Here is a 26,369-nt window from a genome sequence, read left to right as displayed (position 1 = left end):
AAAAAAGACCTTTTAAACAAGTCTTTGATCACACTGAGCAGATATCTTATGACATTTCAGAACATTTTTGCACAGCAGAATAAAAAGAAATACAAACTACTCAGATGCATCTTCTTTTCAATCTATATTTTTTAAAAAAGTAAAAGCCTCCTCCAAAACAACACTCTGACAAACTTCAAGGAGCTAGTCAGATTTCTGTCACTTGAAATAAGTGGGGCATTACAGCTCCAAAATCACTTTTAAAGGCTATTTGTATATTAATACCTTAGCCAAACAGCCAGTTTAAATTCATAAACTTGCAGAAGACAAACTATATATCTGATTCAAAAAAACAAACAAATAAACTTATACAACAAAGCAGAAGCCAAACATCACTGGCATGTTTTAATCCAGAATAATCTCACCAAATCCATCTCAGAATCACTTGAAGATAGGCAGTTTCCATGTTGGTTATTTTGAAAGATAGACATACATGCTTATAATAGAAAATCAAAATCCTGATAGCCTTAAAACCAGGACAGTTAAAACTATACTTATAGAAGTCCAACTTCATCTTTACTTCTGTTTTGTGATTTCTACTTGTAAACTCAGTTCCACCGATAAAGACAAATTTACCAGCCCCACTGAAATTGCATATTAGCCCAGGAGTCCCAACACGATGTTTGAATTTTCCCCTCTTATAAGAGGCAATTAGAAAAATGAAAGAAGTGGCTTGTCCAAGCTCTTGTAAATCACAAGCAGAGTAGAAATTACAACTTGGAAACTCTCCTAAGAGGTTATTCAAGACAATGAACCTGCTCTCTTCATATCGGTGAGAAAGAATCTAACAATCAATCTTTATATAAATGCTTCCAGGGTGGTGGGTTGAGAATGAATGGCTATCCATTCAGTTTCCAGTATCTTTCTGTTTAAAAAAAGAAAAGTCTTTCTTTTTTTTTTTTTTTTTTTTGAAAAAAAAACAAAAAACAAAAAACAGGTTTAACTTACTGTCATTTGAATTGTGGAATTCTTTGTTAGTGTACATAATCAAAACATTATTAGGTTGGTTCAAAAAAGAAAAAAGAAAAGTCTGAACATAAGGAATAGAATTAACTACAATGTTTTCCTTTCTTTTTAAGAAAGATCCTTAACTTATAGATAATGCATTAAAGTCAAGCATCTTTAAAATTTACATTAAAGATCTTTGTTCTCTGGTGTCAAAAATGTACACACAACTCCTTTTGAACTACCCGTGCAAATGTAATTCCAAGCCCATCGCCACTACCACTCTGCACCCTGCCATACGCTGGTATCCTCCACCATCTACGAAACACCATTCAGATCACATAAACTAACATTCACATTAACTTTCAGTAAAAGCAGTCTGAGGAACTAACCATGCTGCCAAAATTATTTTCCTGCCGAAGAACAGGTTTAACTTACTGTCATTTGAATTGTGGAATTCTTTGTTAGTGTACATAATCAAAACATTAGTAGGTTGGTTCAAAAGTAATTGCAGGTGTTCACTGTTGAACTCTGCCATTTGATATTGGAATACATTCTTAAATAAATGTGGTTATGTTATACATCATTTTAATGTGCACTTCTTGCTTTGTTTTTTTCTTTTTGCTAATGACTTATTACTTGCTGTTTATTTTAGATTGTAGAAATGGTGTTAGACAGAAAGCAAATTCTAGGGATTTTTTTTATTCGTCATAAAGCAGCAGAGACAATTTGCAACATCAACAACGCATCTGGCCCAGCAACTGCTAATGAACATACAGTGCAGTGCTGGTTCAAGAAGTTTTGCAAAGGAGACGAGAGCCCTGAAGATGAGGAGTGCAGTGGCCACCAATGGAAGTTGACAACAACCAATTGAGAGGATCACTGAAGCTGGTCCTCTTACAACTACACAAGAAGTTGCCAAAGAACTCGACATCGACTATTCTAGTCATTCACCATTTGAAGCAAATTGGAAAAGTGAAAAAGCTCAATAAGTGGATGTCTCATGAGCTGACAGAAAATTTAAAAATCGTCATTTTTGAAATGTCTTCTCCTGTTGTACACAAGAACAATGAACCATTTCTCGATCAGACTGTGATGTTCGAGGAAAAGTGGATTTTACATGACAACCAGCAATGACCAGATCGGTGGCTGGACTAAGAAGCTCCAAAGCACTTCCCAAAGCCAAACCTGCACCAAAACACAGGTCATGGTCACTGGTGGCCTGCTGCCAGTCGGATCCACTATGGTTTTCGAAATCCCAGCAAACCCATTACATCTGAGAAGTATGCTCAGCAAAACAATGAGATGCACAATCAATCAATGCCTGCAGCTGGCACTGGTCAACAGAATGGGCCCAATTCTTCTCCACACCAGTGCCCAACTGTATGTCACACAACCAACACGTGAAAAGTTGAAAGAATTGGGCTACACAGTTGTGCCTCATCTGCCATATTCACCTGACCTCTTGCCAACCAACAACCACTTCTTTCAGCATCTCCACAACTTTTTGCAGGGAAAACGCTCCCACAACCAGCAGGAGGCAGAAAATGCTTTTCAAGAGTTCATCAAATCCTAAAACACAGATATCTATGCTACAGGAATAAACTTATTTTTTCATTGGCAAAAATGTGTTGATTGCAACGGTCCCTTTTTGATCACTAAAGATGTGTCTGAGCTCAGTTGTAATAATTTAAAATCCACGGTCCAAAACCGCAATTACTTTTATACCAAACTGATAACTGTAGAGGACCTCCCTGGTGATGCAGTGTATAAGAATCCGCCTGTCAATGCAGGGACACAGGTTCTATCTCTGCTCCCGGAAGATTCCACATACTGTAGGGCAACTAAGCCTGTGCACAACTCCTGGAGCCCATGGGGTGCGCACTCTAGGGCCCACAGGCTGCCACTACTGAGTCTGTGTACCCTAACTACCGAAGCCTGCTCACCTAGAGCCTGTGTCCAGAACAAAAGAAGCCACCACAATGAGGAGCCCATGCACCGCAACGAAGAGGAGCCCCTGCTCGCTGGGACCAGAGAAAGTCTGCGCAAAGCAATAAAGACCCAGCAAAGACAAAAATAAATTTTAAAAACTTAAACTTAAAAAAAAGTAATTGTATAATCCATTCCTAAATATCTATGGCTCTTACAAAACAGCATTTCTAACCCAAGAAGAAAGGTATCTGTTCACAGGGTTATTATTTTCAAGAAAGTGAGTTTTGTTTGCCTTCCAGGAGGATTTAAAGTACACCTTTCTTGGAGAAGTAACAAAGCAATCAGTATTGTGATAAATCCTAAATAAAAAACCAAAACACCAACAATGTAAAGAAAAGTTTTATTTTTGTTTTAAAAAATAAAACCACATCCTTAAATTTTATGATCAGGTTTTCTGGCATAAACAACAGTCCATGCAGAGGGGAAATCTGGCCATTTTCTGTTTTATTGATTTATTTCAAAAATGAAATCCAGAACCTCTATTAAAAAGCCAGGGTTTTGTGCACCCATATACTGAAGAGAAACAAAAAATAGCTACCTCCCAAAAAGACAGAAAGAAAGAAAAAAAACATGGAAGTAAGCTAAAAGTCTGCCTGGTCATCATGGATTAGGCAAACCCTACCACTTGTCCATTAAAACCTCAAACTGCACCAAAAGTTGCCACTTTTGTGAATACGCTTTTATTTCATAGTAACAACATCATGGACGGAGTGTCAATCAGTATGAATTCCCTATCTAGGTCAAACTGCAAAAAGATTTTGTTATGTGTATTAGGGGGGCAAGGTCAGCTTTTGTTGTTGTTTCATTTTGTTTTTGGCTCTCCATGCAGCTTGTGACCAGGGGTTGAACCTGGATCACAGCAGTGAAAAAACATGTTGAGTCCTAACCACTGGACCACCAGGGAATTCTCCCAAATTAAGTATTTTTTACATGGTGTACAAGTTTATCAGGTTAACATAACATGTAAACTCTACATGTACTGAATCACTAATGTGAACATCTGAAGTCTCATTTAAAATTCCATTTGGCCACTTAGTCTCTGGGAGGGTTTAAATGGCAGGCAAGCAAGCAAAGACGTGGCTCAGGGTAGGTGGGAGAAAAATCACTTGAAGACATATTTCTAACATCTTCCTCCTCTTCAAAACATGGAAGAGAGTCAAATTAGGAATTGGGCATGATTTAAGTCACTGTTATAACAAAGGTCAAAGCCTTGACATGGTGAATTAATTTCTAATTGAAGGAATATATTTCAAGTACCACCACACAGACCCACCAGGATCTAATCTGAGCAGACTACTGGATCTTACAAATTAACCTCATACAGATAAGTCTGCTATAACGTCCCTAAGAGCCACTTAAACACTGTAACTGACAAAGACTTGAATGCTCAAGCTCTTAGGAAGGTCAGTCTCCTTTACCTTTAACTCAACTGAGTTCTCAGGCTTCGCTGTGCTTGATTACACCAGAGACTATACCCTCTTCCTCCTTCCATTTGGTAAGGAACCCGCCTGCCAGTGCAGGAGACATGATATAATCCCTGGGCCAAGAAGATTCCCTCAAGGAGGAAATGGCAAACGACTCCAACATTTTTGCCAGGAGCATTCCCATGGACAGAGGAGCCTGACATCCATACGGTTGCAAAGAGTTGGACACCACTGAAGTGACTTAGCATGCAAAACCCCACTTACAATAACCCTTCCCCCTCCTTCCTACTTGGTATTCTCTTCCTCAGGCTAAAAAAAATCTGTTTTTTCCAAAGTTTAAAACTAATCCTGCTCCAAGAGCTATGCTAATATGTTCTGTCTCTAAGGTTAGTCTGTTCCTAAATTAATCTCTTACTTACAAACTTAGATGGGTAAGAAAGTGAGGGAGTATGTAATTGAACTTTCTAAGTCTAAGGCCAGCTTCCAAAATATCAAAGGAGGCAGGTTATATACCTCTACCTCTCACATTCTATACTCAGCACCTTCTTCTTCCATTCAACAGAATCCATACTGAATAAAGAATAACCTTCTTCCTAAGTCTCTCAAGCAGCAGATGATCTGAAAAACAAGATTTCTCACTTCATGTCCATTTGGACGAATATTATTAAAAAAAAAAAAAGATCAGAAAACAACAAGTATGGCAAAGAGGTAGAGAAACTAGAACCCTTGTACACTGCAAGTGGGATATAAAATGGTGCAGTTGCTGTGGAGAGGTATGGCAATTCATCAAAAAATTAAACACCAACTTACCATATGATCAAGCAACTCCACTTCTGCATATGTACCCCAAAGAAGGGAAAGCAGTGACTAAAATAGCCATCTGTACAGCCATGTTCATAGCAGCATTATTCACAATAGCTAAAGGTAGAAGCAACCCACGTATCTATTGACAAATAGCTAAAAGGTAGAAGCAACCCAAGTGTCTATTGACAAATGAATGGATAAACAAAATCTGGTATATACATACAGTGGAATATTACTCGGGCTTAAAAACAAAGGAGATTTTGACACATACTACCATATGGATGAACTTTAAAACATTATGGTCACTGAAATAAGCCAGTCACAAACAGACAAATATTGTACAATTCTTCAAGGTTTCTAGAGTAGTCAAATTCATAGAAACAGAAAGTAGAACGGTGTCTTCCAGGGGCCAGGGGGACAAAAGACTGGGGAATCAGTTTAATGAGTATGAAATTTTAGTTGGGAAAGATAAAAAGGTTCTACAGATGAATGGTGATAATGGTTATACTGCAATGTAAATATACTTAATACTATTGTACACTTGAAAATTGCTAAAGTGGTAAATTTCTTGTTATATATTTTTACCGCAAATTTTTTGAAGTTTTTTTAATTAAAAAAATAAATAAATAAGATTTGAGAATGTCAGGTTCAAATTAGGGAACAAGTCCCTACATTTGATCTCTCTTTTCCAAACTGTCTCTCACCTGCCTTTTTCCTCCCTGTGTGTTATGTGTTAGTCACTTAGTCATGTCCAACTCTTTGCAACCCCATGGACTGTAGCCCGCCAGGCCCTGCTGTCCATGGAATTCTCCAGGCAAGAATACTGGAGGGAGTAGCTGTTCCCTTCTCCAGGGGATCTTCCCAACCCAGGCACTGAACCTGGGTCTCCTGCATTACAGGCAGGTTCTTTACCATCTGAGCCACCAGGGAAGCCCTTTTCTTCCCTACAGTGCCAAAATCTCAAGTTCAGAAAAACACTACCACGGAAAGATGATTTCTCTCTCAGTTGCCACTTAACTGTAAGTTGACCCTTGAACAATGTGGTTTTGAACTGCCTGGATCCACTTACACATGACCCATATTTTTCAAAGCTAAATACTACAATGCTACATGGTCTGATGCTGGCTGAATCCATGGACGTGCAGGAACTGCAGATACAGAGGGCTGACTATAATATGTGAATTAACCACTGCGCTGTTCAAGGGTCAGCCGTAACATAAAAAGATTTTTTTTAAATTCCTCCTCATGGAAAATTGTTTCCGACTTGTATCATTTAAATAAAATAATATTAAGAAGAAACACATCTAAAACCAAGAAATATACTCTAAACCATGTCTAAAAACTATACCTGTATTTCTTCTTCTGCAGCTGCCATATCATAGTTTCAGACAGCTCAGTGGCATAAATTTCTTCAAAATGAGGGCTCATGATTTTTGTGACTTCTCCATCTCCAGCACCTAAATCAAGAAGTCTATGGGTTTTCCAGTCTGGATTAATTTTAAGCAGTCTCTGAAACTGATCTGGTGAAAACACAAACATTGAGCCTCTTCCTAGCAACCTGGAAAAGAGAAAAAGGACAAAAATGGATGACTGTGTACGAAATAAGCCCTCCCACCCAACATCCACACAAAACAGTGACATGGCACCGACAGCCTTCTGAATTTACAAAATACTCATTTTATAAGATTATATGATTAAAATAGACATTGTCTATATGATTCGTGGTTAAAAAGCAAAGTTAACAAAATAAGAAAACACCTCCAAATATCATCGTCTGTCTCTGAGGCTGCAAACAGTACACCCAAAAGAGTGGGGACAGGGAGAGGAATAAAAGGTGCAAAGGCAAGAAGAAAAATATAAGAAAATAGAATATAAGGAAATAAAAGATGACTATGAAAAACTGAAGTCAAAATAGGAAGGAGTAATACAAAACATGTGTATCGGTTTAAAAAAATGTCAGGCCAACAGAATCAGACTACAACACTAGCCAATAACACTGAGCAGAAAAAGCAAATGGCAGGAGGGGAAAGCCATTTACAATATGAAACTGAACAATGAGTATAAAAAATAGGTCTAGATAATAGATTTTTAAGAGACACTAGAGAAAAGAGGAAGAGTGGTCCTTGTGATATCAGTTAATTTGTATTTAAAAGTAGATTTATACTTGGGCCAGTTTGTATGTTATACAATTGGCTAGGTCTTGTTATTTGTAAAAATCCTAAAAAACCTCTAAAACTGAGTAATGTATTTGAAAATAGAGGAGTTAAAATAGAGATCAAAGAGTGCTCTAAGAAAAGCAGGTACAGATCACACCAAGTCTCAAGGAAGCATCGTCTCAGGAAATAAAATGTGTCCCTACTTAGAACTTGTTTTCTAGCTCTGAAATCCCAGTCTGTCTAGAGCCGGGATTCCAAACTCCCCGTCAGCAGCAGGAGCATTTCTTTAAATGAAGCAGATGTTACTCAGACAACGTAAAATTTAACAGGAGAGCGGAGGGCGCCAGCGCTGCCAGCTGGCTTCCACCCTTTCTCTGCAGCCTGAAGCAGCTCCTAAGGTGTCTCCTCTTCAGACCCAGGAGAAGTCTGAAAACCACTAGTCTAGGAAATGGCAGGGAAATCTGTACTGTTCTGCTGCTTTCTGGAAACAATCAGAAGGTACAATAAGCTTGTTATGCAGTGACTGGAAGGATGTGTGCAACTGGGTGTTCCTGGTAAGACTGGTTTCAGAAAAAAATTAAAATTATGGAGCGAGTTCTTCCTCTCCTTTCCCTTAGGAGAGGTCAACCAAACCTAACAATGTGTTTGCAGTAAATCTGTCCCACAGAAATGTTAAAAAAAATGGGAGAGGGAAACCCTCAGAGATATTCACCAATACAACCACCTCCCAGAGAAAACTTCATCTCCTAAACTTTGTCTTCAACTCTCAATTGTTCCTATCTTTTAATGAGAAAACAGGAAGAAAAAGAAATCTGAGAAAAGGAACTGAACTTTATGAAATAGCTACATAAAACTTCACAGAGGAACCACAATCAGAACAAGAAGAGGTAAGAGAGGTTATAAGCTTGGGGGAGCTTGGGGGATGCATGTTTCCAATGTTGGTGCCCACCTGCCATAGAACCAAAAGTAAATCGTTACATGGCTTAAGCTTTCCCAATTATAAAACAACATGCTTCCCTAGCCATATCTTTTGGAATCTAAGGACCCATGATATGATAATCATAAAATTCTAGAGCTAGAGGCTACCTGAGGTCAAAGTTCATGTCGAAAGGGCACCAGAGAAGGCAGCATTGTGCTATATCCAAAGATCATGAGCAACAGAGGCTACACCAAAAGATTTAAACAAAATCTCACAACAAAAAATTCGAAATTCATCGAGCCCAAATGACCTTTGCCCTCTAGGGAGCACTAGGTGGGAAGAGTTTTGGGTGGTCACAATGACTTGAGGGTGCTACTGTCATTTAGTGGGCAAGGTCAGAAAAGTCAGACTTCCTGAAATGTGCGGGGCAGTTCCAGACACTGAAGAATTATCCCACTTAAAATACCAAGACAATGACTTTGCTCAATACAAGGTTTCCGGCAAACACATACCACGGAAAGGTATGGCTCTCTAATTTGTCCTTAAGTCCCAAAGTTAGTGATGTCCACATATGCACGTGTGTGTGTGCATGTGTGTATGTGATAACCATTCTAGGTTCTCTAGCCTAAGTTCTCTCTAGATTTGGAATCTACAGAGGAAGTATGCCTCCCTCCTGACTCCCACCCCACCCCAGTCCACATGCTCAGTTATGTCTGACTCTTGTGATCCCATGGATTGTAGCCAACCAGGCTCCTTTGTCCATGGGTTTCCCAGGCAGGAATACTGGAGTGGGTTGCCATTTCCTACCTCAGGGGATCTTCCTGACCCAGGCATCAAACACCATGTCTCCTGTACTGCAGGTGGATTCTTTACCACCAAGCCATCAGGAAAGCCCACAGAGGAGGTATATCTCCTTACAAATATCTATAAAAGAACACAGCTATCTCCTTTCTTGGTTTTCCCCTTTCCCACATAAAGGAAGTCCAATATGTATCTTACTTTTTAATTCAAGAAGGTTACCACACTAATTATTTCTGTAAGAGACAGCCACTCATGGTAATAAGCTACCACCGCCATGGAGAGAAAGTACCAATGGGCTCAAAATTAAGCTTTCAGCTGAGAACAGGGTGCAGGGCAGGAGATGTTTTTGTTTTATTGTGGGAGGGGGCATTGAGGGTGGATGGAAGGGGTGAGGATGGGGTTATTTAAAAAAGAAAAGCAGAAGTGCTGTAGATAAGGGAAGCCAAAAGGGACTTAGTATTAGCCCTCTGACCAAAATGTGAAATCCCAGAGCAGAGAATTTTAACCAGTGGCCAAAAGGGTAGAGGTAGGAGGAAGGGTTAGAGCTTGAAATCTTCCCAAATTATAAGCAAAATGTTGAATGTAAGGACTATTTGAACAGAGAATTTCTACCTTACATCACTTTCAAAGAGGTACAGAACTCCCAAAAGGCTAAAAATCACTGCTGTGGTGACCAGTCCTCTCCCCCAACAAAAAAGGCACAGAACAGAAATTCAATGCAGTGAATTTCAGAAACAAAATGGCAGACAAGTTGTATAAACTCAACTACCAACACAAAGATAACAACTGATTGCTGAAGCCAATTTAAGGCAACTTCATATAAACAAGGAAGAAAGTCAAGTAAGAAATCCTGAGAAATGGCTCGTGGTGCCTGAAAACATATTTAAGGACAGAGGACAGACTGGGATCCAGACAAGACATTCAGTAGAAGCTAGCTCCAACCTGAAGAGAAGAAAGAGTGGACCCAGCCAGTGGCTGTAAGTGGTCCAACAGGCTTCTCGCACACTGAGCCCTGCTACTTCTCTCTTTGGAGTTCTGGATTCTTAGGCTTTGGGGTTTGAAAAGTTGACTGAGGAAGGATAAAAATACTCCTACAGTGTTTTCCATAGATTTAGGTAAGAGAACCACTCGAGGGACAGAGAATTTCCTAAGTTTACAAAATCCTGGTGAGTCCAGACATTACATAAGAACAGAGGGAGAATCCGTCACTCGAACAAGCCACCATTTACTGCTGGGCTGAAGTAAATTAGATCCTTCCCCAGAACACCTGCTTCTGGGAAGTGTGCTTATGGCAAAGATCTTACTCTTCAGCCTATAGCTTGGTTCCAAGTATCCTGTTCCTCTCCAATAGATCAGCAGCAGGATAGGCATTGCCTGGGAATGGGTTGAAAATTGGGACCACACAGTGTGGTCCCAGGCTAGACCTACTGACTCAGACTCTGTACTTTAACCAGATGCCCAGATGATTTCTGTGCACATCAAAATTAGGAAGCACTGTAACTCCCATCACAGAATACAGAACAATGAGGCTGTTTATCAAGTTATAGGGAATTTTAAAAGCAACCTGCCAAGGCTGGGCCAAGGATTTTGACTACAAGTGGCGTAGCTGTGAGATGGTCAATACCTCAACGAGGTAACTTTTCTTTCTCTTAGACCTAAAGATAAAGAAAAAATTATCCAAGATTCACTTACCCATTGATAGATGTTCTAGACATAAACAGGCTAAAAACAGATGACACGAAAGAGTGATATAATTGGATAAATAGCCAGCCCGATTTCTCAATGCTGTTGTTTAAGAAGATCTGTGTTCCTTGATCAAGGTAACTCTGAACAAAGACAGCCTGGAGTGACTCGCATAATTTCTCTCTGTTGCACACATACCACTAAAAAGAAAGAAGAATAAGAAAAATGAAAACATAGAACTGAAGCATCACCTAAAAAATCCAAAAACAAAAAACAGAAGACTAAATTGAATCTAAGATTTCCAAATACCATAAATCTCATGGCACTTTGAGAATAATAATCTCTTACATGACCTATAAGGTATAAAATACTTCCTCCTACCTAGTTTCTGGTTTAACTCTCATTACTTTCAGGGGGAGGTAAGAGAGTGGAGGAAGGGTGAAGAGGCTTACGAGTCACGCAGCTTGGCAGGTGACAGAGCCAGGCAAGTACCCTGACTCCTGGCCCAAAACTTCTAGCACTATGGCCCACTGTACCCCGAGATTAAGGCAGCTCTGCTGGCCTCTCCTTCACAGAGATTCAATGCAAGAAGGCAGTAACTACCAACATTAACCTTGTTTTCTATCTAAAAACACTCAATGCAGTGATTTAACTCGAGGCCACCAAACCAATCAATAAGTAGCAGGATTTAATATTCCAGTGACCAGGGACTTCCCTGTAGTCCAGTGACTAAGACTCCATGTTCCCAACGCAGGGGGTCCTGGTTCGATTCCTGATCAGGCAACTAGATCCCACATGCTGCATCTGAGAGTTCTCATGATGCTATGAAGATCCAAGATGCCGAGTGCTGCAACTATGACCGGGTGCAGCCAAATAAATAAATTAAATAATTTTTAAAAAATTCCAGTGACCTTATTTAGCTACCCTTTTTGTTGTGGGCTATAAAGAAACCCGTAGAAATACTGGTGTGCTTTACCAAGTAAGTCATTTAACACTCTTTAACAGACAGGAGCCAAATGGGCTTTCTTAACCTTAAGAAAGATTAAGATCTTACTTAAGGTCATATGCAAACAATTAGAAGACAAAGTAATAACATGCCAAGAAGCAGATTACCAGGAACAGGCTCTACCCAGAGCATACATTTTAGAACAAAATTCAAGGACCTCAATTGTGGCTAAAGTGTGATCTTGTGTAATAAATGTTTCCCATTTTCACTTAGAGTTAGCACACCAAGCGGGGGGAAGCAGCCTGTGGGGCACAGCAGCTTCAGAGTGAGCCCACCATCAAGCCCTGGCTCAGCCACTCCTGTGTGTGAGCTCATACAATCACTTAAATCTCTGAGACTCTGTAAATTCACCACTGGTTTCTGTCTATCCTGGTAGGTTACTCTGAGGATTAAATAAGTTAATGCAGGCTTATCCTCAATACAGGGCCAGACACGAGACTCCTATAATAACAGCAATGAGAGAAGGGTCCTCTAACACGGCCTGATAAATAACAGTCAGTCCATTAAGTATATGATGAAACTGCTGAATAGATCAGTTACTATTAATCTCTTATCAACTAAGAAACAATTTCCCCCGATGAAGAGACAAAAGTAACCTGCTTTCCCTGACAAGTATGACCATTCATCAGCAGTAGGTGTCCCGTAACTGCTTACATAACTGATGGACCAATTTTATAGTCATCCTAAGCTTGCTAAATATTGAAAGAAATCTTGGGTAACATTGCCAACACTAACGCTGATATAACCAAACAAGCACATTAAAGTTTCAAAGATTAACTAATATTTTTTACAAACTCTGTGCCCTGACTTGATAAACCAAATCTTTCAAACTGCTAATGGTTTTGTGTTAATTTACCATTAAACACTTTTACCAAAACTGCTTGAACTTGATATCTTTATTTTTCCCACTGTATGACAAGCTATGAAACTTCTTACATTCACTGCCTACACTTTTTATCTTGGTCTGAAAATGTTCGTGCTTAACCATTAACTAATTCTTAATACTTACTCACTGTGCTTGAAGTTATGCCCCAGTGCAGGTCATAAACCATTTTTTATTATACTCCTGACCTCCTGGTTCACATTCTAAACTCTGTAATACTGAAGCCATTCTAACTTTTATCTTCTCTTAATTCTCTGAAATGACTAATCAAAATGAAAGCCATCACCTGGGTAATAGGCAATCAGGTATATTCTATTACTGTGGACAAGAAGTCATTCACGTGGAACAGAGGAGCTAAGAATTCCTTAGCATCCACTTTTAAATGGACAACCAGAACAATAACGGACTCTGACTTCCAGAACTAAGCAAGAACTGGCACCATTAACTGCAAATAATGCTTACAAATGCTGCGCACCCCCCCCCCCCCCCAAAAAAAGGCTCAAGTTTTTAAAAGCATTTCTCTCATCAATATTAACACATGTGGTTGAACCTTTACTGCCAGACAAATCTTTCAGAAAAGAGAATGCTTATTGATCAGAATATGCTACAGAATAAAAAGGAGTAATGCCCTTCTCTTTAAAGATGAAGGTTGAAATACATGTTCCTCCTGACAATTTGTATGAAACAAATGCCAGTTCCACGGCAGCATTATTCGTAATTACCAAAAAGTGGAACAATCCCAATGTCCATCAGCTGATGAATGGATAAACAAGATGTAATTGATCCATACAAAAGAATATCAATCAAACATAGAAAGGAAGAGGCACTGATTCCTGAGATTTGAACTATGAATATTATGCTAAGTGAAATAAGCCAGTCACAAAAGGCCACAGATTACATGATTTCATTTACACAAATTGTCCAGAATGGGCAGATTCAGAGACAGAAAGTAGATTGTGGTTGCCAAGGGTTTGGGGGAAGGAGACCATGGGGGAGGGTCTTCATGCTAATGTATATGGGATTTCTTTATCAAGTGATGAAAATGTTCTAAAATTAAGAGAGTGGTGATGGCTGTACAACTTTGTGAAGTCTACTATAACCACTGTACACTTCAAAAGATGAGTTTTACAGTCATGAATTATATCTTGGTAAAACTTAAAAAAAACAAACAAACATTAAAGTGTAGGTGCCATTTTGAGCTTCCAGAAATTAAAAATGGTTTGAAAATTTAAGGAATTAAGCATTTCTCTGAAACTGAAATGCAAATCTTATCATGTCACAACCCTGCTCCATAGAAGTTATCTTAAAATAATATTCAAAATACATAATATGGCTTACAAGGCCCTATAAGATTTGTCCATTCTGTATCCACAGCCTCACCTCATGACACTCCCTATCAACCCATAACACCCAGCCACTCACTATGTCACCACACTGCACCCTTCTCTCTTTTTCTGGAAGGCTCATTTCCCAAAGCCGTTTCACCTGGTATTTTGCTGTCTCCTACATTTCCCACTACCCTCAACTGACCTAAGCCTAAATATTTCCCTTGAACTTCCAAACTAGGATGGATCCCGTTCTAATACTTTCTCACGTTTCATGTCTCCTCAGTAACATTTATAACCACTGACCTGAATCAGTTCAGTTCAGTTCAGTCACTCAGTCGTGTGTGACTCTTTGCAACCCAGACTGCAGCACACCAGAACTCCCTGTCCATCACCAACTTTCAGAGTTTACTCAAACTCATGTCCATTGAGTCGGTAATGCCATCCAACCATCTCATCCTCTGTCGTCCCCTTCTCCTCCCGCCTTCAATCTTTCCCAGCATCAGGGTCTTTTCAAATGAGTCAGTTCTTTGCATCAGGTGGCCAAAATATTGGGGTTTCAGCTTCAACATCAGTCTTTCCCATGAATATTCAGGGCTGATCTCCTTTAGGATGGACTGGTTGGATCTCCTTGCAGTCCAAGGGACTCTCAAGAGTCTTCTCCAACACCACAGTTCAAAAACATCAATTCTTCGGCACTCAGCCTTCTTCACAGTCCAACTCTCATATCCATACATGACTACTGGAAAAACCATAGCCTTGACTAGACGGACCTTTGTTGACAAAGTAATGTCTCTGCTTTTCAATATGCTGTCTAAGTTGGTCATAACTTTTCTTCCAAGGAGTAAGCGTCTTTTAATTTCATGGCTGCAGTCACCATCTGCAGTGATTTTGGAGCCCCAAAAAATAAAGTCTGACACTGTTTCCACTGTTTCCCCATCTATTTGCCTTAAAGTGATGCAACTAGATGCTGTCTTAGTTTCCTGAATGTTGAGTTTTAAGCCAACTTTTTCACTCTCTTTCACTTTCATCAAGAGGCTCTTTAGTTCCTCTTCACTTTCTGCCATAAGGATGGTGTCATCTGCATATCTGACGTTACTGATATTTCTCCCGGCAATCTTGATTCCAGCTTGTGCTTCTTCCAGTCCAGCGTTTCTCATGATGTACTCTGCAAATAAGTTAAATAAGCAGGGTGACAATATACAGCCTTGGCGTACTCCTTTCCCGATTTGGAACCAGTCTGCTGTTCCATGTCCAGTTCTAACTGTTGCTTCCTGACCTGCACATAGGTTTCTCAAGAGGCAGGTCAGGTGGTCTGGTATTCCCATCTCTTTCAGAATTTTCCAGTTTCTTGTGATCCACATAGTCAAAGGCTTTGGCATAGTCAAAGCAGAAGTAGATTTTTTTCTGGAACTCTCTTGCTTTTTTGATGATCCAGCAGATGTTGGAAATTTGATCTCTGGTTCCTCTGCCTTTTCAAAATCCAGCTTGAACATCTGGAAGTTCACAGTTCACATACTGTTAAAGCCTGGCTTGGAGAATTTTGAGCATTACTTTACCAGCATGCGAGATGAGTGCAATTGTGCAGTAGTTTGAGCATTCTTTGGCATTGCCTTTCTTTGGGACTGGAATGAAAACTGACCTTTTCCAGTCCTGTGGCCACTGCCGAGTTTTCCAAATTTGCTGGCATATTGAGTGCAGCACTTTCACAGCATCATCTTTCATAATTTGAAATGGCTCAACTGGAATACCTGTAGATAAATTGCATATTCAGGGTCTGTCTTCCCAGGTAGACACAAAGCTCCATAAAAGGTCAGGGACAATGACTGACTTCTGTGCCTGGTACGGTTACAGATGAACAACAAGATGTTCATCTATTTAACAACTGTTAAAAAAAAAATCACAGGCAGTCTAACAGAATTTAGTGTTTCTAGTAAAATCCTGAAGAGAACACAAGAATAACCATGGAGACAGCTGTCCCTGGGTTTTGTCAGTTTCTAAAACTTTAAGGTTTTTGTAAGGCCTTGCTTAAACCCAATTCTGCACATAGTGGTTAAGCTACCCACCCACCACAGAACTACGTTAGTACAGCAAGCAGTGAAGGAAGACACAGAATGTCTACCTTATCCCAGGCACCTGGCAAAGCGGTGCATGTTTCATTTCCCACCTCACAGAGCCAAATAAGGGGCTGCTGAGCACTCCCAACTGATTCAAACTCCTGCTCTAGGTGCATGTGGTTTTTTAGAAGAAGTGTTTTTTCAAAGAAGCTTCTCTTTGCTCCATTCTTTCCAGTGTGCCTGTCTGTGAGACTCAATTCTAGAAAAGAAAGCAGGACTGTTCTGCCCAATTAAGACTGGATAAATGGGTCTAAAGATAATCTGATCTAGATAGTAACAGAATTACACTAAGCCAGCGTTTTTCAACCTCGGCAGCATGGACATTTGGAGCCGGATAATCCTTGATCTGGGCTGTGGGATGTTTAGCAGCATCCCAAGCCAGCCATCAGATGCCAGCAACACTTCCCCACCCCCAGTCATGACAAACTAAAATGTCCCAGACATTGTCAAGTTTCTCTGAGGGTGCAAAATCACCACTGCTTAAGAACCCCTACATGGGCTTACCCAATTCCTTTAAAGTAGAAATGCAATATTCCTATAAAATTGTATTTGCTTATCAGACTGAGGGATAGAGTTAAAAGTTTTTCTGAAATTACTTTGAGTTCCTCAACTAGTCAGACACATGGCATATAATAATCTATTCTTCCAAAATACAAACGACTTGAGTCCATTAGGAAAATCAGAATTAGAAAATTATTTTAGAAAATGAACTTTCTGATTTTAGGTAATGTCAGCTGAACACGGAAGAATTCATGCTTTTGAACTGTTGGTGAAGACTCTTGAGAGTGCCTTGGACTGCAAGGAGATCCAACCAGTCCATCCTAAAGGAGATTAGTCCTAGGTGTTCATTGGAGGGACTGATTTTGAAGCTGAAACTCCAATACTTTGGCCACCTGATGTTAAGAGCTGACTCATTTGAAAAGACCCTGATGCTGGGAAAGATTCAGGGCAGGAGAAGAAGGGGACGACAGGGGATGAGATGGCTGGATGGCATCACCGGCTCAATGGACACGGGTTTGGTTGGACTTTGGGAGTTGGTGATGGACAGGGAGGCCTGGCGTGCTGCGGTTCATGGGGTTGCAAAGAGTCGGACTGTTCAGTCACTCAGTCGTGTCCGACTCTTTGCGAGTGTCTTAGGTAATGTGGTTCAATAATAAATATTTGGTCTTTATCCTCAGTTCCCAGCATAGAGCTCCTAAAACCTTGGGGAAACTCCAGAGTGAGTGTATGGTCATGTGATGACCGGAGGCAAGATGGAACTTTCAGTCCCACCTCTAATATACAGGGAGGAGAGAGAAGCTAAAGATTGCATTTAACCAATACTGGTCAAAGATTTCATCAATCACACCTTGGTAACGAAACCTCCATAAACCCCTAACAGACAGGGTTCTGGGTGCTTCCAGGTAGCTGAACACACGGACAAGCTGGGAGGATGGCTCACCTGGACAGGGCTTGGGAGCTCTGTGGCACCTTCTACCTTCCCCCACCAGTCCCTTGTCCTATGCCTCTGTTCCATTTGGCTGCTTCCAAGTTGTATCCTCTATAATAAACTGTAAACAGAAACCAAGTGTTTTCCTAAGCTCTGTGAATCGTTATCTAACTTAGTGGGGGGTTGTGGAAACCCCAGAATTTGTAACCAAGTCGGACAGAAGCATGGGTAGACTGTGGACCCTCAACCTGTAGCTGGTCTGTGAGACACACATGAGGACAGTGTCTCCCTCCTCCTTGCAGGAGGGAGCCGTTACATCTCTGAGCTTAATCCTGGGTAGTGTCAAATAGAAGTGAATCACAGAACACCTAGCTGGTGTCAGAGAATTGGTTGGTGTCACAAGAAAGAAACCACAGTTTAGACTTTTTCCCCCCAGTGTTAAATGTGACCAAAGCATGCACAAACAGGATAAAGGCCAGAACTTCAAGCACTTGCTTTCATCTTTATCTACTCCCAAACTGCAAAAACAACTTGTATTGTTACATAATTTCAATGTCTACACAGAGCTCCACTAGAGTGGGTACAGCGTGCTATTGTGCTATTAAGAAGGCAACCTACTTTCACAGCCCCTCAGGCAACAAGGCTTCCTAAGAGGGACACCAGGAAACAGTGGGGAAAGGGTGAGCCTTGAAACCAGACAGAGCAGGATTCAAAATTCCAACTCTGCTATCTATTAACTGTGCTCTTAAGCAAGTGTCATCACTCTTAGCCTCTGTAAAATGGGGATGTACCACTTACCTCCAAGAGTTGTTATAAGGATTAGAGGGGATAGTATATATACACAGTGCCTGACACTTAATAGAAGCCCAATAACTTGATTTTCTTTCCCTTCCTGTTCAAGGTTCACAAAAGCCAGTCAAGAACTAAGGTTCAAGGGAATGCCTCAAACCACACTGTAGGTCTGGGCACTCCGCCATTCTCAAAAGAAGTGAGTAACCAAAGACCTGAGATATTCAATACCACTAAAGGCAAACAGAAAGGCTTCACTAACGGAGTACAAGAGAATCTTAGCTACTACAGTAGGTAGAAAGACCAACCTGAGGACACTGATCTTGACAGCTAAGGATTCAGAAATCACATTCTAAGTTCTACAATGCAATCATATCAGTCCAGACATTTAATCACTGATGCCTTGTGTATCGGATACACTGATACCTTATACAAGGGCTTCCCTAGTAGCTCAGACGGTAAAGCAACCGCCTGCAATGCAGCAGACCCGGATTTGATCCCTAGGTCAGGAAGATCCCTAGGAGAGGGGAACGGCAACCCATTCCAGTATTCTTGCCTGAAGAATTCCATGGACAGAAGAGCCTGGTGGGCTACAATCCACGGTGTGGCAAAGAGTCAAACACAACTGAGCAACTAACACACACACACCTTGTATATATGCATAGCACAGGTGTAAATATTCAAATCATTCATTCTTTTCCTACAAATGATACAAACCTAAACCAACAACCTCTTTATAGGAGACTTGAAAGTGCAGAGTAACAAGACACCCTCACTTACATGCAGGGAAAAATTAGATTAAATCACTTCAATTTTGATTTAATAAACAAAATACTGGCAATCTTCATTTCAAATACTAGCTGTTAGTAGTTTATAATCCCAAGACTTTAACAAAGCTTCAGAGAATCTGTAAGTCTTTTACAGGAAGTATCAGGGTCCCAAGGGTACCTTCACAGGGGAACATAAAGGCCTCTGGTATACCCCAAGAAGGGACCTTCCTTGTGCTCTGTAAAACTGAAGCTAACACTTGTTTAGGGTTTCAACACAGGTTATAAGGAAGGAAAGAAACTCTTTTCAAAATCTCTTTGGTATTCCGCTGCAAAGGCCTCCGGACTTTCAAAGGCAGTTCAGAGGACACAAACCTATCTATCAGCATCTGTCTGGCTAGCTGGCTGACCCCTCTGGGCACTGTTAACTCATGCCTAACTTTGGTCCACCTCCACAAGGCAACTGGGGAGTGAGGAGCAGGAGATGGAACCTGTATTTAGCACAACTTTTGACTTCTGGCTGTGATGTCCAAGTACTGATATTTTTTCATCTGAAAGAAAATCCAAGTTGTTTCAATTCTGTCTTAAATCCATCATTGCTTATGGCAGAGCACATTTCTGAGTTTACATAAGAAGGTGAAAAGAAAAACTCAGATATATACATATTTACAATTTTAAGTTACCTTATATATTTATTAAATTGCTTTTTATTGAAGGATAATTGCTTTACACAATTTTGCTGTTTTCTGTCAAACCTCAACAAGAATCAGCCATAGGTATACATATATCCCCTCCCTTTTGAAACTCCCTCCCACCTCCCTCCCCAAGTTACCTTATTAATTCCACAGATAATGTTATCTGTGCTCTTAAAAAACCTGGCAGTGTATCAGCTGGAGAAACAGTCCTGGCCTGGTTCCAGGGAGTTCTATAACAATTCTTTTGTCACTCTATCAATTGAGAAGCTGTTGAATAACTCTTATTATCAAGAACCTAGTTAGTGTGGCCTAAGAGTTCTTTCATGTTTCAATAGCTCTTTAACAGTTGCGTTAACTAGCAGGTGCAATGCCTCAAGACTAAATTCAAAGTTATTGTCGTTATTACTTTCTTTGTAAGTTCTGGGTCAGCCAATGTTGAAAAGTCATGCATCCAGTTTCTCACTACCTGCCTCAATTTCTTTCCAATAAGTCAAACTACCCAGCTTTCAATCTGTGATTAAGAATGTGCTGATTAAGAAAACTGGAAATTTTCTCTGAAGCAAACTTCTTAAAATTTTTTTTCCTCACTTTACAGTCTGTACAAAAAAGTCAGTGGTGCCTATTTGGCTGGCAAGTCGTATCCATCTGTGCTGAGAAACCCCTTCCCCTCCTTCTCACTTTTCCAAAATGAAACACAAATCCCAGTTGTGAAACTAGCACACCAAGCACAGCAAACCAAGGTATTAAAGTGGTGCTGGGACTATGGTTTAGAGCTGCTTTAGCCCAAAGGAGCCTTGCCTCTCCAGGATTCAGTAACTAAATAGCCATTTTTAATGAACAAACATTGCCTAAGATCTCTCTTTTAAAGAATCCGCCACCATAATTTCTTAATCAAACATAAGCAAAACTTGTAAGTATAGTTCAATCAAATCCGTAACCCTACTTCCATGCAACTGCAAAAGAACCAGATGGCTGGCTATGGAAGCCACATACCCAAATGAACACCAGAAGATCTAGTACGAACTATTAACTTGAAGGGAGGGAAAACATTTAGAGTTAAGTTACTTCACAAGCAACAAAGTTTGTAAGGATCCTGGAACACAAAGCAGATAACAAATCATCAACCCAGCCAGGGGAGAGAGAACAGTCTATTTCATTTATTTCACTGTGGTTTCCATAAACATCTCTTTTGTTCACTTTAATCTTTTATTCATGGACAATATTTTCATAATGTGAATGCATCAACTCAAAATAATGTGAGTGACTGTTCTAAGGAAAAGAGCCAATCGTCCCCCTTCTACTCAATATTCAAAAAGCACCAGATCAGTCTTCATTTGGAGAAACTAGCTGCCCAAATTGTTATGTGCAATTGGTTAAAATACACAGTTATTACACATACTTGAGTATCTTAGAAACATAATGAAGCAAAGGAGGTATTGGAAACCAATATTAATTTTCCTTAGAATTTGACAGATACAACTTTTTAAAAGTACACAATTAGAAGACATTCTGAGATGTCTCGTTAGGCCATCGTCTGAGGCTGTGTCTGCAGCTATAATTCTACCTAGGCCCCATAAAAATCAAGTGACTTAAACAGTTTTTCAGTTTTTATAATATGTCCATTTCTTTTATGAGCACTGAAAACATCAAGTATACTGAAGTAGCAGTAATCTCAAGTGTTATAATAAATATCTATAGTCAAGAGACTCTACTATAATTCCACGTCAATGGAAATAAGCCTCCTTTTTATCCTACCCAGAACTTTATTTCTACCAGCTGTTAAAGATGACATTTCTACTCACTGTTTTACATCATTATCCATGTTACTTCGACATATATATCTTAGTAACTGAACATTATCACTACAGTACAACTCTAAAAATGACTAATCCATTGCAGAGTAACTGGTTTTACAGGTTAAGGTCACCTACTAAGTTTATGTACACCCCTAACAATATCATAGGAGTGATTAACAAAGTATCAGTACAATAGCTGTGGGATTACAAAAAAATTCTATGGACATTTATAATTTCCTTTAAAAATAGAAAAAGCCCACTACAAATATTTTCTAAATAAAAACTAAACACTATTTCTCTGAATGGATTGTTTTATCTCCTTAGATAATTCTTTAGTTTTATTAGAACACATGAAATCAACTTCAGGGTAAACACCTGGCATCGTAAGAAAAGTAATATATGAAAATGATGAGACACAAGATGGGGAGTAATTAGCTACCGCTCTCTGGGAAAGCAAAATGTACTATAACTGCTAGCTATTATAAACCAATACTCCGGCAGAGTTCAAAAGCCAAGAGGTTTTCTTCTCAATGTCATGTTAACCGCAAACTACATTATAATCAAACACGAAAGACCTCACTCTTAATTCTGCAAATGCACATACTTAAGTGGCACAAAACGAAGATAATGAAAAGACTATCCAGCCAGCCACATCGCCATCGTTCACGGTGCACAACTTACAACCCTTTTAAAGAATTCGCTCCTGCCCAGTTCTAATAACCCTTCCAGTGAAAGCTTGCATCACCTTTCTTGTTACATCTCTCCGGTCAGATACCAAAATCAAAGTTTGAAGGAGATAATCTCTCTCTTAGGTAGGAGGGGAAGAAGGTTCGACAGGAGAGGAGTGACGACTTATCAAACACCTTTTTAAGTGCTTAGGGAAAATGTCACCCGAACGAGCCCAGAGAGTTAAATGGCTCACGCTGCACGGCTAAATTTCTTTATGGAACCTTTGTACGTTCAGAGATTTAACCAGACAAAAAGAGGGACCGGCTTTTCGGCGTGATACTCGGGGCTGATGGGAGCTGTCGGGGGTAATGGGTTTGGTCGCGTCATTCAGTTCTCAGGCCTCGGTGCCAGATGGGTCCCCAGATGGGTCGCCACGCGCCGGCCCCAAAGTTCCTCCGGCCGGCCGCCGGGAGCGGACGCCGAAGTGGCCGAGTGTCTGCAATCACCCGCCGGGACCCGGGAACAATGCGGGGCTCCGGGGCGCTCGCGCCGGGGCCCGGGAGGGAAACCGGAGGTCGTCCTCCTCGCGAGCCTCCGAACAAAAGGAGCGGCGGGGCGCGGACCGGGCGCCCGGCCCAGAAGACGGTGGGGGGGAAACTTTGTGAGGGGCCGGGGCGGCGGGGCGAGGCCCGGGGGGGTGCCTCACGCCGCAGCGCCCCGCACAATAGCCGGGCCGAGCGCGGGAAGGCTGGCCGCCCCGCCCCCGCCCCGCCGGGCCCGGTTCGGGTTCGGCCCCGTACCTGGTGGTTCTCCTTCCTGCCGCCCGCGGCCGCCGCCGGCCCGCCCGGGCCGCTCGTCATGTTCACGTACAGGGACCGGGTGAGCGGGCTCCGCAGGGTCCACATCCTCCGCGCCAGCCACAAGGACGCCAGGCTCAGGCACAGCCAGCCCGCGAGCAGTCTCATCGGGGGCCTGCGGCCGCTCGCTCCGATCACCGCCGGGGCGAGGAGGAGGACGCGCCGCCGCCTCCAGCCGCTGCCGCCGCCGCCGCCCAAGCTCGAGCCATCGCGCCCGACTCGCCGCCCATCCAGCCCCTTCAGGGCCGAGGCAGGGGGTGGGGAGGAGCGGGCGGCGCTCAACCTTCCCGCCTACCCGGTCCTCTCCGCCCCCGGAACGCCGCCGCCGCGGAAGGCAGTTTCCACCCGGAGCACAATCGCAACGCCTGCGGCGCCTTCTCTCCGAAGCGCGTTCCCTCGGCCTAAAGAGCCAGCCGGCCGGGAGGCGGGACAAAGGGAGCGCGCATCCGCCTGGCGCGCGTCCCCGCCTGCCGTCTTGTTGCGGCTCCTTACAATGGCGGAAATGATTTTAATATTAATACTTCTAGGCTAGAGGTGATCGTTCCGAAGGCGGTAACCGAAGCCTCCCCGTCCCTCCAAGGTAGTGTACGCAGGTCTGGTCTCTCGTCGCCTTAGTCTTTGCCTCTGGGCCCCTCATCCACCCCTGGGCGGGACTTTTCTCCAGGTTGTGCAGATTGACCCCGGGGTGACCCTCATCCCCTTCGTACATTCATACAGACGAAGTCCTTGCCAGAGACAGAGATTGCCAGTTTTAACATAATTGCCAAGCTACATGGCTTCCTATTCACATCTAGAGCCGACCAGCCAGACGTCCACCCCAAGGACCTACACCCTGCTTTGCAGGAACTGCAAAGTAGACGTGAATCTAAGTGCAAAATGTTACCGCCAATCCCTCCCCACCTACCCGCCCAGTTCCTCAAGCCTGGCAGGTTGCTGGCTACCTGTCTCTAAGAGGCATCGGCGAAAACTCTTGCCTCTGTTGGAAGCTTCTGCAGTTGGGGCACCTGCAAGTTATGTTCTGGTGTATTGATGATCCTGTCCAAGAATGAAGACCCCAAATTCGAGTCCCTGCCTGCTCGTTTCCTTGAATTAACAAACGGAAGTTGGATCCAGTACTCTTCAAGCCAACCAAGATTTGCAAGCAATATTTACCCAGATGTGTCTTTGATCATTTATAGCACAGGAAGACCTAGCAACGTTTCAAAACTGAAAGGTTACACTGTGTTCCTGTGTCTGAAGCTCTTCCTGCTGCCACCAAAGCTACAAGTAAGGAGTCAAACATTTCATGGATCCTATCCCTTTAACACCTTGCTAGGTTTGTTTAGAAAATGCTTCTAATTTAACTGCACTAGACATCATGTAATACATTTTATTTTAATTCAAAACAAAAGAAACCTTTCTGTTAACTCCATTCGTGCACTTCAGAGATGGTTATTTAAAAGTGTCGTGAGGATCACTGATGAGGAACAAAACCCTTCCTTATCCACAAACATTTTTATTAGCTTCTAAGAACGTCAGCTTGGCACCTTTCACTAACAGGGACATCTTGTTGCCTAATGTAACACAGGCTATAACAAACAAACAAACCAAAAAGGCAGAGAGGAGGAGGGTACTTTGTGTTCTCTTTCCAGCATACTCTAACTGCTTCCTGCCAAAATCCCGAAGAGCCTGCACCTTTAAATCTAGTTCAAACCTCTAGTGGTCCAGACCCAAATCATCAAAAAGGAACTGTAGTAGCAAACTCAGATAATTCAGTTTGCCATGTCATCTGTCTCCACTGCCTCTTAGGATCAGTGTCACAGGCAAAGCAACTCTGTGCCAAAGAAAGCCTTCATCTTTTTAGAGGGGGTGAGGGAGGGTTGGGCAGGGGCCTGTAAAAGCAGCAAGAACGTATAGAATGACATATTTCATTTCTGCAAACAAAGGAGACCACAAGATAAGCCCCTCAACTATAGAGTAAGCCTGATGGGCTGAGAAGCAGCAACTAGATGGCTGCTGTTGTCTGAAGGGTTTAGGGTCAGTTGACTGCCACAAAGCCCAACATCTCAAAGAAGCAGATTTTCACTTCAGACCTGAGCAGGTGGCCTGGAAAAATAAATCAGTCTCATATTTAAATACTCTATAATAATCACAGAATAGTCAACTACATGTTGTTTACCGTTAGCAAGCACAGGACAAAACCAAAGCACAGCATGATCAAATGATTTGCCTAAAGGTAGCAGAACAAATTCAATAGCAGACCTTTTCATAGAACCTGGTATCCCAGCTCACAGTCCTTCGATCCATCTAAGAAGCCTTGCTGTCTCTCCCTTCTCAGAGAGCCTCCTGAATTACAAATGAGGAGGAAGGAAAACAGCAAGAGTAAATATACTAAGCAGAAGTTCAGATTGCCCTCAGGGACTGCCCCTTTCCTACATCGACTAGAATGTCACTGGCTGTATATTAAAACCTCAATTATCCCTCATGGAGAGGGGAAGAGGCACAGATAACACAAAAAGCCAGCTAAGAGCCAATATTCTTTCTGGCCTTGAAATGCAGTGATATTCAAAGGACACATAAATGACACCCTCTGTGCTGGGTTCTGCTCAGTGTTACCCTGACCAGGGCTCAGGTGTCTAGCTGGGGTCACAGCTCTGTGCATAGGTCCCAAATCTTGACTGGATCACTTTCCTATCTAGAACTCTAGGCAGGGCGCTTTTTGTTGTAATTGTTCTTATCGGCTGCAATTTACGGCATTTTCATGTTCTCTTTTCAATTAGGAAGAGAACCTATATAGAGAGAGCTGGATCTGTAGAGAAACACAAAATGTGCCGCCACTGTTGTTCATTGTCATCTTGTTGAAGAGATAATGATCTAAAAAGAGTATAATCACATGTTTTCATGGACTTAGATTGTTGTTATGCTTCTTAATATTTTGCGGAGTATAAGAAAAATGCAAGCTTTCCCCAGTGTATTCAGTAGATGTTCCTTATGGTTATTAAGCAATGAGCACCTCTAAAAAAATAAAATTAGTAACTGTATTCAATAAATTTTTTTATATTAGTAAATGTAACGGATTCTTATCTGAACTTTGTTGATATGATCTCAGACATATGCAGTGACATCACTATGGTCTCTGATAAAGTGTTTAAGGCGAGAGTGCAAACAGAAAGAGAAAAACAAATACTATATATTAACACAGATTCTGAAAAAAAATGGTACTGATGAACATATCTGCAGGGCAAGACTAGAGACACAGGCATTGAGAACAGACTTGTGGACGCAGTGGGGAAA

At 41.6% G+C, this 26,369-nt stretch overlaps 1 protein-coding gene and 1 long non-coding RNA gene across 5 annotated transcripts in view; one reads left to right on the top strand and one right to left on the bottom strand.

The window, feature by feature from the left end:
• The window catches only part of METTL9 (methyltransferase like 9), a 50,749-nt gene extending 25,315 nt beyond the window's left edge, over nucleotides 1–25,434 (bottom strand). The window contains exons 1-3 of one of the 4 annotated variants that reach the window (XM_040257743.1): nucleotides 25,338–25,434; nucleotides 10,773–10,963; nucleotides 6,553–6,762 (exon numbers count right to left, since the gene is read on the bottom strand). In XM_040257743.1, coding sequence (XP_040113677.1) covers nucleotides 6,553–6,762; nucleotides 10,773–10,963; nucleotides 25,338–25,382 — 446 coding nt within the window. In that variant the 5' untranslated portion in view covers nucleotides 25,383–25,434. Of the gene's footprint in view, nucleotides 1–6,552; nucleotides 6,763–10,772; nucleotides 10,964–23,039; nucleotides 23,517–25,337 lie in introns of those variants that run through there. The other 3 variants (XM_040257739.1, XM_040257726.1, XM_040257733.1) reach the window with 3 other exon arrangements.
• On the top strand, nucleotides 23,481–26,148 carry LOC120876037. The gene is made up of 2 exons (XR_005724103.1): nucleotides 23,481–23,676; nucleotides 24,275–26,148. It is a non-coding gene; the product is annotated as an uncharacterized LOC120876037 (long non-coding RNA).
• Nucleotides 26,149–26,369: the final 221 nt, after the last annotated feature.

Source organism: Oryx dammah, unplaced genomic scaffold (genome assembly GCF_014754425.2).
Source record: "Oryx dammah isolate SB20612 unplaced genomic scaffold, SCBI_Odam_1.1 HiC_scaffold_2, whole genome shotgun sequence".
NCBI lineage: Eukaryota > Metazoa > Chordata > Mammalia > Artiodactyla > Bovidae > Oryx > Oryx dammah.
Note: the sequence above shows the minus strand (reverse complement) of the source record. Positions and strands in the feature narration are given on the sequence as shown.